Source organism: Engraulis encrasicolus, chromosome 12 (genome assembly GCF_034702125.1).
Source record: "Engraulis encrasicolus isolate BLACKSEA-1 chromosome 12, IST_EnEncr_1.0, whole genome shotgun sequence".
NCBI lineage: Eukaryota > Metazoa > Chordata > Actinopteri > Clupeiformes > Engraulidae > Engraulis > Engraulis encrasicolus.
The window spans coordinates 13,927,313-13,947,589 of NC_085868.1; the positions used below are offsets into that span (position 1 = coordinate 13,927,313).

Genomic DNA, 20,277 nt, shown 5'->3' on the forward strand with positions numbered 1-20,277 from the left:
TTTTTTTGTACTTACAGCCATAGAAAGCCCGGGATATGATCTGATACTTCATGGTTTCACATAGTAATTTCAGTGGAGCCCTGCAAGCGAGAGGAGAGAGAGGAACAAATGAGCCAAAACTAGAGGAAAAATGAAGTGCATGTTATTTCCCCTCCTCCCTTGTGAAACTGTCCGAGACAGCTGTGTTATACCTGTAAATGTATTTAAGACACGATTTGAAAATGGAGTCACTTTAAGTGCTTGCAGGTTTAAATTACTGCATGCTGTTTTATGCTGACATATCTGTAAGAAGCTTTCCAAAATCCCATTGTGAAAGAACATATACAATCAATGTACATACATTTTTGCATTTTTAAATCAGAGTTATCGTGTAGGCCTACTGGTGTTCACTGGAATATACTGCACGTAAATTGCAACCAAATAAAAGGTGATTGGAGCTACTGCAACACAAAAACGGTAGGCAATATACTGAGCACATCTCTTTACGCTGACTTAACTTGACACACCAAGCTTGTGCCCAGCATGTGCCTTTATTTTCCAATTAAAATCTTGCTCTGACACTTTAGGTTATTAGCATGTGTGATAATATCAGGAGACTGGCCTGTCGTGGTTGCAGCCGTCAGGGAGGCCCCCATCCGAGGAGCCATTTTGGGAGCAGGAAGAGCAGGAGGACTTGCGGGGCGACGGTTGCCACAGGCTCATGGCTGGATCTATCAGCTCAGGTGCAACTGCATCATCAAACAAGAGCCACAATGTCATCCTGGCCATCACACACAATGGTGTGTACTGCCGTGTAACTTCAACCCAGTCTGGTTTAAATTCATGAAAGAGTATTCACAACTAAATACATTGCGATGAAGTTTACATTTGTGGTATTAAATAACCTGAAGACACAAAACACTATTCCTTCATTCATTCCATGTGGTGAAGGTTGGATAAAAAAAAAAAAGTTGGACTTAGTGGGGGGTGAAGCGGACACTGTACCAAAAGCTTGCAGGCACACTAGGTGGAATGTGGAGATGGAGAAGGCGAAGAGAGGGATGGAGTGGAAGGAGATCAGGAAATGACATCAGTGCCATACTTAAACCCAGCCAACGAAACAGGAAGTTGCCTACAAAATGGAGGGGATGGGATAAACTATGGGATGATAAAACACAAACAAATCATAGAAAAACAAAAATGGTGGAATTAACCAGTCTAAATGAAACCATTCGTCAGAACAATGCCACAATCAAAGAAAGACATTGGCATGGCCAAATGACAAATGCTTAACGACATTGGCATGGCAGTTTCCAATGCTAAATATTGAAGGTCATTGCAAAGTCTCAAATGAAACATTACCAAAGTCTGCCTGTGTGGAAGGGAGCAGGATCCGGAAGACATAGTCTGTGGCTTCGTCCTCCTCTCTGTCTGAGACGGACTCACAGGAGCCATGTGGGCTTCTTCTGCGAATCTTGGGGAACACTTTTCCCTTTTGGTGACACACAAGGCAGACAGCAAACATTCCAGTGTAAATAGGACTCTTAAGGATCTTTTCCACTGCCGGTTTTCTGGTAGGCATACAGCTCGACACAGCACGAGTCGGCTGCCACTTTTTGCTTTTCGATTGGGCACGAGACAGCTCAATCATAAAGCAAAAAGTGGCGGCCGACAAAACCGGCAGTGGAAAAGAGCCTTTACAGAGTTGAAATACACTCCAATTCAGATAACACTTTAGTCTCACTCAACATTAAGGTGAATTTCCAGAGTTAATTCCACTCAATATTGTGTAAACATTAAGAGCTGTAGAGTTGAAATTACACTGGCAGACTTCTCCCTGATTTTGGCTCCAAAATCAGAGTTGTCAGAGGTGTGAAAAGTAAAAGTAAAAAAAAGGAACCCACTTTCCTTCCAACACAGGGTATTTATGTCTCTTTTCCACTGCCGGTTTTCTGGTAGGCCTACAGCTCGACGCAGCAAGACTCGGACGCCACATTTTGCTTTTCGATTAGGCAGCTCAATCGTAAAGCAAAAAGTGGCGGCCGAGTCTTGCTGTGCCGAGCTGTAGGCCTACCAGAAAACCGACAGTGGAAAAGAGGCATTACTGTATCTGAGTAAAAAAGTAGACCTGTGTACTTGTCTGACAATCACTCTGTGCTGGTAGAATCAAGATTGTGGTAGGTTCTTGTTAGTGTTTTAGTGTTTTTCCAGTAACGGCACAGGCTATTTACCTCATTAGGTATCAGCATTACTAGGATTTGTACATACACCATGAATTTACTTTAACTTTTGACACCTCTTCATTTACTGTACACTGTATGACTTCACACTGAAATATTGACACACACATTTTACACTGTGTGTGCAGCCATCTCATTGTGATGTCCAAACAGTTTTCTTTTCACTCCCATCCTATTTACTCTCTTTATCATACACTGTCTGTACTGTGTAATTCAAGAGACCTTCAGACATATCACAGCTGTCACGACAGGTGTCATTTGCAATCTGTCTAGCTGTCCTTGTGTTGTGAAATTCGAGCTAGATGTACCAATGGCGGATTTGCCATTGAGGAAAGGGAGGACAATCCTCCCTCAAAATAATAAAGCCAGATCTTCCAGTATAAATTACAGAAAACAAAACATATTTATTATATATTTGTTATATAATTGTTGGTATTTTATAGCTATTTAGCAATAAAAACATATACTTCAGCGCTTCTAATTCACATAATAGACCTTAGAGGACCGTCCTCCCTTCCATCCTCATTGACTTCCATTATAAATGGTGAAAACTCGGGCGTAGCGCGGGCTTTACTTTTTAACATTGAAGTGAATGGAGCTTAGGGAGGACTTTCCTCCCTTTAGGCGGGTCTAGAGCCATGGAAGTAATCTGCCTATCAGCGAAGCTGAATTTATCGAAACCCAACCAGAATATGACGAGTTGGGTTGACAGACGACAAGCATGAACTCGGTCGTCATGACAACGATATACAAATCTACCGTGTGAGAAGAATCCAGCAGCAGACAGTGGAAAGTTTGGAGTAATTGGCGAATGTTTTATGAACCCTTAATAAATACGAACAAAAGATCAACTGTTTTCATGTTGTGAATCGCGCAATATCACTCCCTGGATTTAGATTGAAACCCGAGTGGAAAGGTCAGTGTGTTTATATCAGTCTCTCACGTCACTCGATCACTACACAATGCAAACGAAGCACGGATGCAAATCGCATTCATGATTCAAATGGTCGGACACGATCACCAACATTTTTAAAAGGTAGTCTTGGTTCAGCATGTCCTACGTGCACAAATAATACCCTCAATGCTTGCATTTGCGTTTATCCTTCGTGCTTTTCTCCCAAAAGAGGGTTATTTACAAATGGAAATAAGAATGCTTTAGGCTGTGCATGAATGCACTGACCCTAGACTGGCGTTCTGTTCTCCCTCCTCAAGACGAGAAACATGACAGCTTTAACCTCTTCATAAAACGTCTCTGGCTAAACTTCCAACATGTAGCCTACATCATGTTATGTCAAAGACCTCCTTGTGTTATGTAGTTTCATTTGGGTTGAATTAGGAATACTCGTCGGATTTACAAAGTAACGCACACCGTTCCACAACGCTCGCCAGCTCCTCCTTCCACAGCTGCACAGCTGCTGTCGCTCTCAACGCAGGCTCAAACGCAAAACGGATAGGCGACCACAACGTCGTAAGCCATGTAGCCTACCATGTTATGGATCATAAATAAGATTTGAAAAATAAGATAATGAAAGGGGTTTAAAATGTTTGAAAATCTGTAAGAATATGTTGGAAGGAGTTGAGTTTAAAACCCTTTGTCCTAGGCTATACAAGTCACTCAATGTCCTAGGCATCTTCAGAATTGTCCATTTGTGCCTATGGTTTAAAAAAAAAAAAACACACACACACACAACTGACAGGGTGAGATGCCAGCTGCCTTTGGTCAAAGTTAGATATACTCCCTATGAAACTTTCTACTTTCTATAAACTTAATATTTTTCTTCACTCTCTTTCTTTCCCCTCAAACACTTTGGGCAGTTATGTATGATAATATATTATACAAAGTTTGTTTAAATTATTTTATAGATGTCAAAAGTCAGCTTTCCAGACAACACAATGCCATATCAATTAAGTTACCTATTAGGCCTACAACCTAATACTAAACATCTGCCATTACTAACCCCCTTTTCCCGCATCTACCGACTGACCACCTCCTTGTCCTCCCTAATTTTTATGACCAAAAGACGCCACTGAGATGTACTGCAGACAAGCTTTGTTTCCAGAACATCACTTCATCATCATTCCGATGACAACAGACACAAGGGCAGAAAAACAACAAGCCTACATCCTCCATCAGCTGTGTTGTGTTAATCTACATACGAAAATGTGTTCTACAGAAAAGGGTTTTTTAAATTAAATAAATAAAAAAATAATAAAAATTGAAATAAAATTAAAAAAAACGGCATACTTGTTTCAGTGGTAAAAGGCTATCCAAGTTATTTTAGAGGAGTGGGCCATCTCTGTGTAATTCAAAGGACCTGCAGACAATGCCCACTTAGCATTGTTTCACATCTTATCATGAGTAAAAGTCATGCTAACAGAGGTCCATTGAAAACCTGGAGAGCCAGAGGACAGACCCATGGCCCAACCACAATTATCCTGCATTTATAATACTAGATCAACCCACCCTGGCAAAATATACTTTCTAGTTTCTACCACTAGGGTTTTGTTCAGGTTAGTGGGCTAATGCACTAACCTTCCCCCTCTGGGACCACAGGGGAGGGTCCAGCTGGCCGTGTGGAAGCAGCCCGTTCTCCAGGCAGGTGAGGAACTGCAGCAGGTGGCCGCCTCTGGGGAACCGCAGCGGAGGCCTCTGGATGCCATCCTGGCTCACCAACACCACCGTACCACCACTGTCCACTGGAGACACATGAAGAGGCAGTGTGAACTACTAAGAATAATTACAACAGAATGACTAATATCTGGTGTCGAATGCTGAATGCCGTAGTCTATTTTGTTCCATCCTGGCTCACCAACTCCACTAGACATATGCAGTGTGAACTACTGAGAATAATTACAACAAAATGACTAATATCTGATGTCAATGCTACTCCATCCTCGTTCACCAACACCACAGTACCGCCGCCACTGTCCACTAAACACATGAGACATTCATTATAAAACTGTAGCCAATATCTGTAGATACTGTGACGTAGTTGTGTATAGTATCAGTATAGTGTTGTATAGTATAGGCAGTGTGCCTTGTATAGGGTTATTGTTTCATAACACTCCACTCTACGCATCTCTGAAGGCTAATGAAATGGAAAGACTTAGTCATCTAACTTTTCTCTCCATTTGAGTACATGGTGTTCATTCATAATCATGATTTTACCAAATATCTAGTAGACACTGGTATCTACAGAATGTTTTATTGTGAGGATGTGTGGTTCACCTTGCTGATGGCAGTGCAGGTACACTATTTCTTCAAGACGGATCGTCATGGCATAATCCCAATACACGCTGTCAAGAATAATATAATTTTTAAACGATGTAGCAATACAATAATGATCATGTAACTCATCATTTATTCAAAGGTGCACTGTGTAGGATGGTGGACTGGCCAGAGTAGGTATTGCAACTATGCGGCTCATTGAAACTGTGCTGCCTATTGCCAAATTTGATCTTTTCATGAATATTTACTAAGTAATAAACTAATATTTACTAGTATGACCAAAGTACAGTACGTTAACAGCTAAAAAGGTCTATTTCTGGATATTCAAAATGGACATGGAGGAGCTCTTTTCATGTAGAAAAGTGCAATTTTCCCAGTCCTAATGAATACTTAGAATTTGATGGTGGTGGTGGTAAGTATTCAGTCATGAAAAAGGTATCGTGTGAAAGGGCAGTATGAATTCTGGAACTAAACTACTAAAAATATTACAGTCGACGTTAATAACAACTCTAGTATTCGGTCATTTGCAGTGATCATCAGTTGGGTGATTGTAATTTGTATAATAATAATAATAATAATAATAATAATAATAATAATAATAATAATAAATGATGCTGTGTGATGTTCAACTCAATCACTTAGTGAAGGTGAGAACTGCTACCTTTTCTCATAGTCCAGGTCGCCCATGTTGCCGTTCATCAGCTGGTTGGGGGTCCACTTCAGGGTCATGAGGTCCGCGGTCTGGTGCAGGGAGAGGTACCCTGGGATGGCCTCCATATCATCCGTCTGCCATAGGAGATAGCACGCAACGTGTCGGAAGTGACGGAAGTCTACGTCATGCTAATCCAGGGGTGAGAAATTCAAAGGGCCGCTTCAAATTGTATAAAGGGCCGCACTATGTGAAACCGCATAACATTAGCCATTAGAGTGTGGGTTTTTGGACATTCTATTAAAATTATGTGTTCGATAACAATGTAAGATTCTAAAATTCCAAATTGGCGCCCAGAATTCTATAGAACTTTCACTGATCGAACATTCGCATCACACCGGTGTGACAGTACACTCTTAAAGGATAAACAATCATAATGAATATACCTGTAAATATAACTCACTACTGTAGAAAAAAAACTCTGAGATGTTGGAAAAAAATATTATTTGTACAGAAATTCATGTTTTCATCAGTGTTCACTGATTCTTTAAAAAAAAAAACATTTAATCTAAGTTCTGCTCCTGGTCTTCCTATCTGTGAAGAAGATCAAGTCGAACCCTGATCTTTCGTGCCGATATGCTCAAAAGCACACATACCGGTTGCACCAGCACGTTGTTTTTGCCGTAGAGTAGCGTGGCACGGGAGTTCTGATGGAGCGACTCCACATAGTCCCTGGCCCAGAAGGTCGGCCGCTCATCCATGCTGCCACTTGACTGCCTTTTGGTTATCTAACAAACCACATGGGACATTGTGTTGTTAGTTGTAGACATGCAATAAAACTAGGGATGCAAATTATCGATTAATTCATTAATCATTAGTTGATAGCCTTATTGATCGACTTACGATGAATTGATAAGCGGCGTTTTTCCACAGAAATCTCAATGTTTCTTGAAAAAAAAAAAAAACTACTAAATCTAATTTTTTTTATTAAAAATAAGATAAAATACCACAATTAAATTAGTTCTATTTCAATTCTTTAATCCAAAGGTGTTTTAAATATTCCCACTATCCACACCCCTCTTCACACACACGCTTGACATGACCATTTCACCTGGGTCTCTTGTAGGTTGAATTGTCGATTAATTGCGCTTAATGTTTTTAAATCGATTAACGCATTGATCGATTAAAGTCGATTAATCAATTAATCGTTTGCATCCCTAACATAAAACATGATCAATATTTCAGAAGCATACATTACTCATAGTAATATTTAGTATATATAGAGAGAGTTATTTTGAGCAGAGATGATAACGTTAATTCTAGGTTATTCAATCTTTCATGCACAACATGCAATAGCACATTCTCAGACTATAGATCAGTTAAAGTATGTTGTCTTGAAATCAACTGGTATGATATGGTGGTGACACTAAGACGTCTGGAGGTTCGGCTTTCATAACAACATCACATGACCCTGGCAGAGGCAGAGACATATGAAAGAGAGAGAGAGAGACAGACAGAGACATACGAAAGAGAGAGAGAGAGAGGCAGAGGCAGAGACATACGAGAGAGAGAGAGAGAGAGAGAGGACGAGGGAGAGAAACAGAGAGAGGTGTGAAAGAGGGAGGCAGAGAGGCCTGGGTCGTACCAGTGCGGGGCGTTTGGTGGGGGAGTCCTGTCTGCAGTGTCCACTGTGGATGCGGTGCCTCTGCATCAGCTCGTCGGCTGATGGATCGGTCCAGAAGTGATTGGCTGTCTTGGCCTTGGTGTACTCCAGAGCACAGGGACCCACTGCAAAACAAAACAGGGATGACATCGCTACACATGCATTCATTTCTGTGCAATAGCAAAACCTCCTTGCAATTTTGTCTCCTTTCTCCTCCATTTCACTTCAAATTTGTACTACACCCTCTCTATTCCTTTTCAGTTACTGGCTGTCCTGGCCTTGGGATCCTCCCGAGTATAGTGATCCCTGTATATAACAGGGATAAACTCATAATATCAGTAAGGTGCAATCATTTATGTACAATAAAAAAGCTTATTGTAATTCTGTCTCTCTTGTACCCATATTCATTTCTTATCTGTGTTTGGTATGTATTCCAAATTAGTGAAAATTTTGTGAAAAGCTTTCTATGACATTGTACATAGACCATAGTTGTCTTTCTGCAGGTGTACATCAAGAATAAAATACATTGTTTTCTATTTTACTGTAGTCTATTCTATTCTATTCTATTCTATTCTTTTCTATTCTATTCTATTCTATTCTATTCTATTCTATTCTATTCTATTCTATTCTATAGTAGAGCTAACACCAGATTAAGGATTGGTGAAGAACAGTTTGATCTGTTGAATATTCATTGTCCATTACCATTTTCAAACATTTTGTCTGATTATGCAGCATGCTGTGCGAAAAGAGATGTTAATATCACACCTAGTAATGAAGCTAGGATTGGCCCATCCACTGGGTCTCTCAGCAAAGCTTCCCTCTCATAGAATTTGCTGAAAAAGGAAACACCTTTTATTAAATCTCAGACCAGACATCTTGCACATAACTGTAAACACAGTTTCATGACAATGGGGCACCTAAGTCATGCCATCTACTTCCTGGTTCATGGGCCATGGGGAGTCAAAACAATAATTACAGGGCTTGAAATGAGTGGATTTTCGACACAAATCCAAACCTTGGACCTCCACCTATGCACCACAAATCCAGCACGACTCGCCTCGCCTTGCAACTTATTGCCCCATGAACCAGACTTAGGTGCCCCATTTGTGTGACATTATTGCTGTGGCAAAGGAGAATAGAGTTGCCCCACTGTCCAGAACTCAAACCTGGGCACTCTGGGGTACCAAACTGACCTCTACACCAAAGCACCAAGCTCGTTGGCATGACAGTCAGAGCACACAAATAACTCTAAAGAGGGTCACTCCCATCTCAGTAAGCAGACGCTTTTATCCAAACTAAACTTAAAAATACAAACACATATTAAGCTGCAATTAGGGATCCTTTATTTATCCTGAAAGAATGAAATAAGTTCACCAATGTATGGTTGATGGATGTGTACTTACCCGCTGTTTTCCACCAGATAGTGTACAATCTTGTCCAGGACTTTCTCGGTGAGGGCTGTGCGGATCCACAGATGTTTGATGGCCTGAGGGGACAGGTTGGGCAGTTTGGACATCTTCTGGTTGCTCTCTTGGTTCAGGCGGGCCTGGTTCTGCCTGAGGTCATTTAAAATGGATTCATTCAATTCAATTGTATATTGATGTAAGACACAGGTGCATGGTCCATGTCAATGTATATAAAAATACAGAATAGGAATACATGTCAGACAGACTAGTCAGAATAAATTGTGTAAAAAAGAAAGAAATATCACAATTTTACATATATCAGTCCAGATAAAGAGGGAGATTGTTAAAGGCCAATACACACACAAACTATCAGACGTGAGCAATCTCTCCAGCAGCACCTTGGGAATACCTCAAAGAGCCGGTACATACGGTATTAACCTTATGTATTAACCTTAATACTTAACCTTAACATATTAACCTATGCTATAAACTTACTGTCACCAAAATTGTAATGTCTTAATCTGTTACTTAAGGCTCTCTGCACTGTCATAGCAATGTTGTTATGGTGTAGTTGAGTATTTTCAGCAAATAGTGAATAGGCCCGCTGGCGACCCCATCTGCAGTAAGAGGCTACACACCATGCAACACCCCAGGAAACACATGACATGAAGAATGAATCATGAAAAGTAACAGTGAAAAGAAAACAATATTAGTTATGCATTCATACATAATACCACCACATCAATCCGGTGAAAATGTGTATATTATAAATACCAATGCGCATAGTGCCCCAAGGTTGGGACCCACAAGTTAAAAAAAGCAAAATGTAGCAAAAGCAAAACCAAAACATGACGTTCAATTGTAAACTGTGTAATGTGTCCAATTTTCATGATAAACTGTGTTTGAAATAACCTGAACATTTGTCTCTGCACTCTACCCTGCAACACACTACAAATATCTTACTGTACAACTCTGTGCACTGTGTGATGTCCAGTATTCTCCTACCATTTGAACTTTGTTATTACAGTTATGTTAGCATGGATACCGCTGATATATATTACTGATGTGCTGTGAGTTGAAGCATTTGTCCCGGTATTGGTAGTAATCCTGAGCCTATTTATTTTCCTCTGATGTGATAGAGAAGACTAGAGGGAGGGTACGCGTACACCACAGACAGGCAGCCAGGCAGACAGTCTCCACCACTCTGACACAGCCAAGGGCTATATCTAAACACATCTTATTGGACATGTGCCATTGACAGTACATTTGCACGTCATTACACAAGTTTTCAAAAAGCTCTCGTCTCTATTCGCAGCGATTCCATTCTTGAATTTTACATCATGTGTTGAAGGGGGTCATGCTTCGAGCAGATAAATTTAGCCTTTAAAGATCATTAGACCGTGGGCAGAGAGTGTAATCTCTACGCCTAGGCTGTCATAAATGCTCAGACAGTAACATATTGGCTGGGCCTTGAGCCGAGGTTTATTTTGATCTCCTCCCACCCTTCCCTCATCTCCCACAGCAATGTACTGTAACTGGCACCAATAAGCTTAATAAAGATACTTCTGAGCATAGAATCTGGTAAGCTGTCAATTAATATACGGTAAATAAATAGGTAATAGATAGAATTTCAAGAAAGAATTAAAAGGCTGAAGACTAGATTAAAAAAAATAGCTTTTGACTTTTTTGCATCGTTTTCCTGCACTTCGGTTTCCTGCACACACAATATGTTTTACTGTATTACTGTATTACTACAACATTACAACATCACTACGTCATCACAGACATGCTTTACAAACATAACAATTGGGCCATGTCATTCTGGCTGCAACAAACTTATACCAGGGGTTATATGACTCAATATTTTTAAAGACTGGGCCAAATATTGTTCACAATATGTATGCACCCTAAACTTTAAAATTACAATATTACATACGTTACCATTCATTATCAGCATTAGTCATAAGCCAATCTTAACAATGCAAAGCCTCTACTATACGCTTATTACTAAAATGATAATGACCAACTCTTAAATCTGTCCCTTGTCACTTGGTCATGTCCAGGGCTTCACACTAGCAGCTGCCAACTAGCCAAATGCGGGTAGAACTAGGCTGTGAATAGCAATGTTTTCAGTGTCACTACTAGCCACTTTGGCAGGTAGCCTGTTCTTGGGTGTGACCCATCACAGTAGCCTACTGTATATTCTCTTGTTTGCCCCTTTGTACATCAATTGGTATAAATCAATTATTAAAGATCAAAAAAGTACATACTCATACTGTTTATATGTGTCCATTGCACGCATTTTCATGTGGGAAGCTACTGTATGTTACAGCACTGACCTGCTTGCATTAGCACTTCTTATTTTGAGCTTAAAATGAGGCCGTCGTGGTTAAGAAAACAGCAAAGAAGATACCAAAGAAGACACAAAAGAAGACACAAAAACGGTGGCTAGTAGGAAAGTTAAATAGCTAGAGACTCGGCAAAACCACTAGCCACAGTGGCTGATGTGCAAAAAAAAAGTTAATTTCAAGCCCTGCTTACGTTCACGCAAAGGTGTTGGCTTTTGTCAGCTATGAGTCAGATTGCAGGTGATCTCATCTGCCATAAAAGGTTAAATGGTTGGTAATTATGCAGATCATCTTATCCACTGGTTAGGTGCGCACGTTAACCCTAACTTGCTCTCTGTGATCTGCTCTTTTAAAGACTAAAGCGTCATATTTTATACACGATGTGTCTGGCATCATGATAAAAGATTATTCAAGCAAACAATCTTACCCATATCATATGTGTAGTAACTCTTAGTTGCTCTCGACAATCTGCTCTAGTATTCTGGTCTTCAAAAGTTCTACTATTACCCAGCAAAGAAAATCTTTCCCGACAGAAGTGACACCTGTAACAGATGCAAGGCCTCGCCAGCAGACCATGTCCATATGTTTTGGTCCTGCCCAAAACTATCAAAGTTTTGGACAGGAGTGTTTAATACTCTTTCTAAGAGCCTTAAATCCCACATTGACCCCAGTCCTCTCATAACCCTGTTCGGAATACCTTCCAAACCAGAATTACCAATACAGCGGGTTGTGGCCTTCACTACTTTACTGGCTGATTCTCCTCAAATGGAAACACTCCTCCCTGCCACACATGATAGTTGGGTGAAAGAAATCTTGCATTGCATTAGACTGGAAAAAATGTGTTTCTCCCTCCGAGGATCCCTTGACACATTCCACAAAATATGGTCACCTCTCTTGAGTTTTATTGAAACAATTGTTGTTCATCCTGACAATGCATACGATAGTAGAGTTTCCTGTACTTTAACCCTATTCCCCTTTTCTGTTTTTGTTTTCCCCCTCCTTTCCTTCCTTTTCCCCCCTCTCTTCTTCCTTTCATTTTCCTTCTTCCTATTTCCTGTTCTGCTATGCATGTGTGTATGTCTGTGTGTGCGTATGGATGTATGCATGTATATGTGTGTGTATGTATGCATGTTTACTTGCCGTATGCATGTATGTATGTGGTGGGTGAGTAGCCTACTGTGTGGGGAGTGGGGTCTGCGTGTGTTTATGTCAATGCTACGGGGCAGGTACATGGGTGGGTGTAGATGGGGAGGGGTGGGGGGTCCTTAAAGGAACAGACCACCCTTTTTTGATTTTCACATATTTGCAGTATTTCCCAGCATTATTCATGAATGTGCATATAATTTTCTTCTCAGTGTTTTCAGTACTAAGATTTATTGGATCAGAATTATTAGCATAGCTTAGCATAACCACTGGAAGTAACTGGTATCTTTAGCATCAAGCCACGAGTGATCACTGGACGGAATTAAATTGCCGTGTGAAAATCAAAAAAGGGTGGTCTCTTCCTTTAGGGGGAAACATTTCAAAGCAAAGGACAATTTGCATTTTGGATTTTGCTGAAAATGTCAAATAAAAATATTCATCAAAAAAAAAGTTCTACTATTACGTGTCTCCCTAGTCCCTAAATGATTTAAGATGATTTGAGCACTCTATCATTCTATATCCATAAGGTGCGTAATCGCACTTACTTGCTCTCGATGATCTGCTCCAGCTCTTGGACCTTCCTGCAGAGCTCCTCGGCGGGCGTGAAGACCTTCCCCACCTTCACGAAGAGGGCGGCCAGCTTATTGCTGCGCAGGAAGCCTGCAGCCCTCAGGGCCCGCCTCAGCCCATGAAGAATGCACGCCTCTACCACCGCTGTGGGGATAGGAGATTATCATTAAGATTCATTTAAGATTTATGAAGAGGTTTTAATTTACATGGTCACAACAAACTCACTAAACTAACTAAACAAGAGCTGAAGATACAGGAGACAACCTGAACACAGTAACCCCCCCACCACTGCTGACATACAGTAGCCTGGTTCCTATCAGACCTCTGTGTGTGTGTGTGTGTGTGTGTAGCTCTAGAGCCCCCTGGTGGCGCAGCGACACACACGGAGGTCTGGGAGCATGTAGCAGGATTCCACTTCTCCAGTCAAAAAATAATCAGAGCATTTATTGCTTCAATATCAACAAATTCCTTCAAAAACGTTTTCTGTTGGTTTCTACAGTATCAATATAGTCTAAATATGTCCTGTGACTACTCAATGCAAGCTGCCATTGACATTGAAGCAATAAATGCGCCGAACTACAGCGTGGAATTACAGATCGGGCAAGAGCCAGGCAAGACATACAGGGGATTATATTGAACATTTTAGACGTTCATAGTCGAACTAACCATGCTACGGTACTCAACCAGAGCTGCAGACACAGAAGATGTTTTACGAGTTTCTTGAGGTTTTCATTTACATGATCAAACTGAACTCACTACTACACCACCACTGCACACAAAGGAGATTATCATAAAGATTGTAAAGAGGTTTTCATTTACATGGTCACACTACTACACCCACGCTGCACATATACAGTAAGAGACAAACTGCCTCAGTCACACCATAGGGCTGCACGGTATATCGAAAATGTATCAATATCGCGATATCACGGCTTGCAAAACACGTATCGCAAAAGTTGGTTATATCTGGATACCTACTCTTTAATTTGTAATAACAGCCAATTTGGTGAAAAGGTTAAAAAAGGTATTAAAAAGGTTGACATTTTAAGTTCATGCTGTACATTAGTCATGCTATTTCCAAACAAAAATAATGTTGGAAATAAAACATTGCTCTCAGTTGTTTAATAAAGGATAAAGTGTAGAATGGCAAGTAGAGAGGGGAAAATATATGTATATATTAAATATCGCAAGTAATATCGATATTGTGATATACAGTCATGTTATCGTGTATCGCATATTTTTCTAATATCGTGCAGCCCTAATAGCAATGTCATATAATGCACTTCAATGTGCGTCCATTACACTAACAGTGCCCCTAACCCTGAGGTAGGCCTAGTGCAAGTTACATTACTACATTTCACACAAAACTTAGACAAAGGAGGAACGGAAACACTGCCAGGATCCTGAAGTCTTCTTCAGAAAACAATCACAATATCGCAAGTAATATCGATATTGTGATATACAGTCATGTTATCGTGTATCGCATATTTTTCTAATATCGTGCAGCCCTAATAGCAATGTCATATAATGCACTTCAATGTGCGTCCATTACACTAACAGTGCCCCTAACCCTGAGGTAGGCCTAGTGCAAGTTACATTACTACATTTCACACAAAACTTAGACAAAGGAGGAACGGAAACACTGCCAGGATCCTGAAGTCTTCTTCAGAAAACATAGGTACTCTTTCAGTTGTTGTGGGTGTCCACCATTAAAGGGACACTGTGTGAGATTTTTAGTTGTTTATTTCCAGAATTCATGCCGCCCATTCACTAATGTTACCTTTTTCATGAATACTTACCACCAGCATCAAATTCTAAGTATTCATTATGACTGGAAAAATTGCACTTTTCACACATGAAAAGGGGGATCTTATCCATGGTCCGCCATTTTGAATTTCCAAAAATAGCCATTTTTAGCTGCAAAAATGACTGTACTTGGACCATACTAGAAAATATTTGTTTATTACTTAGTAAAATTTGGCAATAGGCAGCCCAGTTTCAATGAGCAGCATAGTTGCAGTACCTTTTTTGACCATTTCCTGCAAAGTGTCCCTTTAAAAGAAAAAGGGACAACTGAGGCACTAAGATTTCATATTGTTTTACTGGGACTGGGAGGAAGACCAATGTGTTTTTTATTATTTGACTTGTAAGTAATGTAATATATGATACCTTTTTATTTACAGATTTCACACCCCACGTTACAGTGTATCTAATATGCAACATGGTAGTAAAAACAAAATAACCAAACAGCTTAACCCCTTAAGACACAGCATTATAAATGAGCTGTTACCAGAATGGCAATGACCAAGTTGTAATGTATTACTAAAAGCCCTGTGCACTGTCATAGTGCTGTAGTAGCCTACTATAGTAGTTAACTTTCAATGTCTATGACAGCGGGCCACAGGAGGTACGGCGTGCATTAAGGGGCTACTACCAAAGTACAGTAGAGTAGGGTGATGTCCAAAGAGCCACCAAAAACACTACTAGAGATGAAGATATCTTTTCAAGTTTACGGGTTTCGTACAGTAAAAGCTCTGTGGCATATTTTCAATATGAATATCACAACTACCTTTGCCTCTAATTAACGATTTTTTCAACTAATCATCTGCAGAGAGAGCTGGGCTTGAAGACATGCCATGGCACTCAGTGGTGGAGAAGAGGCAGCCATCTAATGGCTCACGACGGTGTTGTGTTTGCTAAGTTCTGCAAATGTCACCACCACCAGAGTCATTAGTTTCTGGACCAGGAGGAACCTCAGCTCACCAACACCACCATGCCTCCACATCACCACCACCACCACCACCTCCACATCTCATCTCATCTCAACTCAACTCACTTCCTGTGTCGTCTCAACCCATGTGGCAATTAAAGTGTGTCTTCTGACAAGTCGAGCATGCACCCACTCAACAGACACAGACGAGGGGCCTTCTGGATGCAAGAGGAGCGCTGAGCTTTACCAGAGATACACAAACAGAAATGCACTCACACGCACATAAGCACGCACTCACACACATACACACAGGCTATGGCTTTAATAAAGTGGATATTTATATACAGCCTTGGCATCTTGTTGATGGGGCTGCTTCACAGGTGCAGCATGATGCAGACTCTGTGTGTGTGTGTGTGGAGGAGAGCGAGCGTGTGGGTCCTAGCACTGACTCACTTGCTAATAGAGGAGTCGTACAGTCTGTGATGCTGGAGGAGTGATGCATAGAGATACAGTGTGATTCGAGAGGAGCGATACAGATACAGTGCCATTCTAGAGGAGCCATATAAAATCAGATACAGTGAGCGTGGCTACATGCAAATAAATAATCAGGCCTCTTTCGGATCATTGCCTATACTCCATTTTTTTTTTGTCATGCACCTTGAGAAAGCTATTTGGAGTCAGAGTTTAAGAAATCTCAATAAATGCACTGGAGTGCTCGATTGGAATCTGATTACTTTTGTTGAAGGTCTGATTTCAAGTAGCTACTTCTGATTACTATGTGATGCTTTGAAGTGGAGAAGAATACTAATACTGCAGAAGAAATCTGAGCGCATAGAATCAAATCATAACATTCAGAAAGAACTTACGTAGATCTAACCTGATTCTCATGCGATGGTTCTGGAACATTGTCAATCGCTTAGCTATGGAAAGGCATAGGTGTGTTCTAAACAGCTCGAACCTGATTGGAGAATTCACGTGGCTTTTTTTGAATCACGTACTACTTCAACCACTGACTTGTATATACCTTGCCGCGCAATTCTGATTGGACAGGCTGTGAAATATCTGATTCCGTTCAGGCTCGTCTAAGATTTCCAGACCCTCGTGTGAGCTCACGAAGTTTAACAAAGATGCACGAAGCACGAAGGGTCTGCGTGAGAGTCAGGCTAACACCACAAACTCAACCCAACCTGTGCAGAATCAGCGTATCATAAGACAAGTACATTGGTCTACTTTTTACTCAGATAAGTTACCTGTGTTGGAAAGATACTGTGTTTCCTTTTTTTAACTTTTACTTTTACTTTGTCCACCACTGTCTCTGGGTAATGATGTACCCCATCCACCTGACCTGCACTCACTGGAACAGAGACTATTTAAGATGACACCTTCTACCCACAATCACATGCCTGATGAAGACCCTGTTGGGTCGAAAAGTTGCATGACCTGAATACATTTTCAAAGCGGAGCCACAGTGTGCGGACATCTACTCTTTTCCACTATTAGACGCGCCTTTGTCCTGCACCTGGCCTCAGAGAGGTGGGATGTGCATACTCTTACTTTTATGAAGATCCTGTATTACAAAAAGGACCAGATAAGACACTCTTTCTTGTGCCGTTAGGCTTTTATGGGGTGTTGGGGCCTCCGCACACCGATTCCGACAGCAGCCAGTGCGAAACACTATCTGTTTCAATCATTTCGGTTACCCCTGCACACTGGTGCAGGTATGCTGCTATACAAAATGGTGTGCGGATGTCCTCTTTATGATCACTCCCGGTCATCTAGAGCTCTCCTTAAGTGATTACACCTAGTCCCAGGTGTAACTTGTCAGGACTCATAAGCGAACTGTACTGAGAGCACGTCAACAAAGGTGTCGGTACGGTTCACTTCCACCAAAGGGGTCTGGATAAGGTCTGGGTCAGATATGAATTAGAAATGCCCTTGACTGATGACACAAAGACCAGTGCTATTATTTGGGCTACTTGGTCAAGACTCGTGATATACAAAACTACAAAACAGACAAAACATGGGTTCTAAATTTTTGTTTATAACCTGACTGCATGAACCTAGCAGCGCACAACTCAACCTCTGATTGTTGGAAACCGCTGTCTGTCAAAAAATTAGCTCACGTGGTTGGCTGCCAGTGTCTTGCTCCTCCTCATAACATTGTGTTGATAAACACTGAGATCCCATGTATAGTCAACACGCTTGGACGACACCTGAACACACTAATTTGTTATAATTACCCTCCCATGGCCTAACAGTAAGACACTGTGTTACTACACTGGCGACCCGGGTTCGATTCTGGCTGGGGTCACTTGCCAATCCTTCCCTGTCTCTCATTCCCCACTCATTTACTTTCTCTCCTCCACTGTCCTGTCAAAAATAAAGGCATAAAGGTCTACAAATAAGCCTGTCACGATATCCGATAAGTCAATAGCCTAAATCGGACGGTAACTTTTTACAAGGACGATCACTTTTCTGGCCCCGATAAGTAACGATAAGTTATTTGCGTGGTGTTTTGTTTCCCCTCTCTCCCTTTCTCTACCGTAGCCGTAAGACTACTGATGGCGCGTTATAGGCCAACGCAGCGCAATGATGCTTAAATGTTGGTGTAATTTTAAGTTTCAGTGCAGTTCTGGTTGAAAAAAGTGCATTGATCTGGCTACTTGCGTCTTTGAAAAAGAACGCTGGTGTTCCCGCGCGTCGCTTATAAGCCTCGACAAAGAATCAGCGCTAGAGACTAGGAGCGCAATATTCTTCCAGTTTCTGTCAGCGCATCTGCAACGTTCCTCAGAGAGGGGAATGAACAGCTCCAACACGGAGGCAAATGTTCATTTTGAAACATGCGCAGCAACCCAATATCCACGACGAAGACGTGTTTGTGCAAACATGAAATAGTGGTACCGTCGCGACAAACTTGCTCTGAGGCTGTTATTTTAAACCTCGCCGAGTTCCCCCTATTATTTCAATGCGCCTCCTACCCCGACGTTCGTTGTCTGTTCTTTTTGTGATTTTCGCTATATTTCTTTTTTATTTAGACCTAACAATATGAGTAGGCAGTCCGCAAGCAAATAATGAAGATAAGATTTGTGGATTTAAATCAGTCACACCAGGAGAATGTGAACGGTTGAGCGCGCTACAGGGGAAAACAGAGGCATGGCGACTCATAACTCATAAGAATCAATGTATGGGCGTTCATAAAGGACTTTAAAGTGCCCAGAATTGCAACTTGTTCTAGTCGAGGGTATCGGGGAGGGAGAGAGCGAGAGAGAGAGCGCTGCCTGCACCTGGAACTTGTGCATCTGTTCATGCTCTTTTGCTTTTTGCTGATGTTGAAATGCTTTTACCAGGGCTGATTTGGGTTTTGACTGACAATTAGCTAGTAACAACGTGCATTTTGGTGAAATAAGCTGTCTAAGTAATAATTTGTGAATTAACAATACCCCACCAGTAGGTTATTTTACATCACCCCATGGATAGGCCTATAAGCCATTCAGTGTGCTTGAGAAAGATAAATAGGCCTAACAGAAAATATTAAAGTAAGACTATAACTTACCCTAATAATAAATACAAAAAAGCCTATTTAGAGCCTATTGTGCTTCATGAGGATGTAATTAAAAACACATATATACATCCCGCCGTGATGCTTTGCAAATGTGAAGGGGTGTAGGCACATTTTCATTGCATTTTTACGTCATTATATTGTTTGACACATTTCTTCTTGGAGCAGGTGTCAATCTTAATTAGGCCTATTTAAACCTCTGAGGGTGCTGGCCCAAATGTTCAATTCAATGTTTCAAGAAGGAGGCCGCACCTTGCATAGCAGTGTTTTTTATTGCACATTATATTGTTTGAAAATGGCGAGAGAGACAATATTATCGATTATCGCAATAATCTCTTGTTATCGTTATCGTCTGGCAAAAATTGTTATCGTGACAGGCCTATCTACAAATATTGTCATAAATATTGTTTGTAAATATAAACTTGTTATAATTACTGTATTTGTGCAGCACAATTAATGTGATCCTGCAGCTCAATGCATTTAAACAGATTGACGAAAACATAGGATTGACAGATTATTACCACGAAATTAAGTCAAATGAGCAGGAAAAACAGTTATAGCTTTGTTTAATATTCAAATCTTGGAAGAAAAACCTTAGGCAGAGCTTAGCCCCTTAATACACGCCGTACCTCCTGTGGCTCGCTGTAATAGAGTTAACTACTATAGTACTAAGGCACTATGACAGTGCACAGGACTTTTAGTAATACATTACGACTTGGTCATTGCCATTCTGGTAACAGCTCATGCCGTGTCTTAAGGGGTTAAGGGGGAAAATCCTTTT

General features: G+C 40.9%; 1 protein-coding gene across 2 annotated transcripts in view; it reads right to left on the reverse strand.

Moving 5' to 3' along the window:
• sgsm1b (small G protein signaling modulator 1b) overlaps nt 1-20,277 on the reverse strand; it is a 38,148-nt gene that overhangs the window by 15,645 nt on the left and 2,226 nt on the right. The window contains exons 4-14 of one of the 2 annotated variants that reach the window (XM_063211674.1): nt 13,203-13,371; nt 9,164-9,316; nt 8,526-8,593; nt 7,743-7,885; nt 6,754-6,885; nt 6,110-6,234; nt 5,449-5,516; nt 4,753-4,916; nt 1,342-1,471; nt 602-728; nt 16-80 (exon numbers count right to left, since the gene is read on the reverse strand). In XM_063211674.1, the coding sequence (XP_063067744.1) occupies nt 16-80; nt 602-728; nt 1,342-1,471; nt 4,753-4,916; nt 5,449-5,516; nt 6,110-6,234; nt 6,754-6,885; nt 7,743-7,885; nt 8,526-8,593; nt 9,164-9,316; nt 13,203-13,371 (1,344 nt within the window). Of the gene's footprint in view, nt 1-15; nt 81-601; nt 729-1,341; nt 1,472-4,752; nt 4,917-5,448; nt 5,517-6,109; nt 6,289-6,753; nt 6,886-7,742; nt 7,886-8,525; nt 8,594-9,163; nt 9,317-13,202; nt 13,372-20,277 lie in introns of both variants that reach the window. The other variant, XM_063211673.1, reaches the window with a different exon arrangement.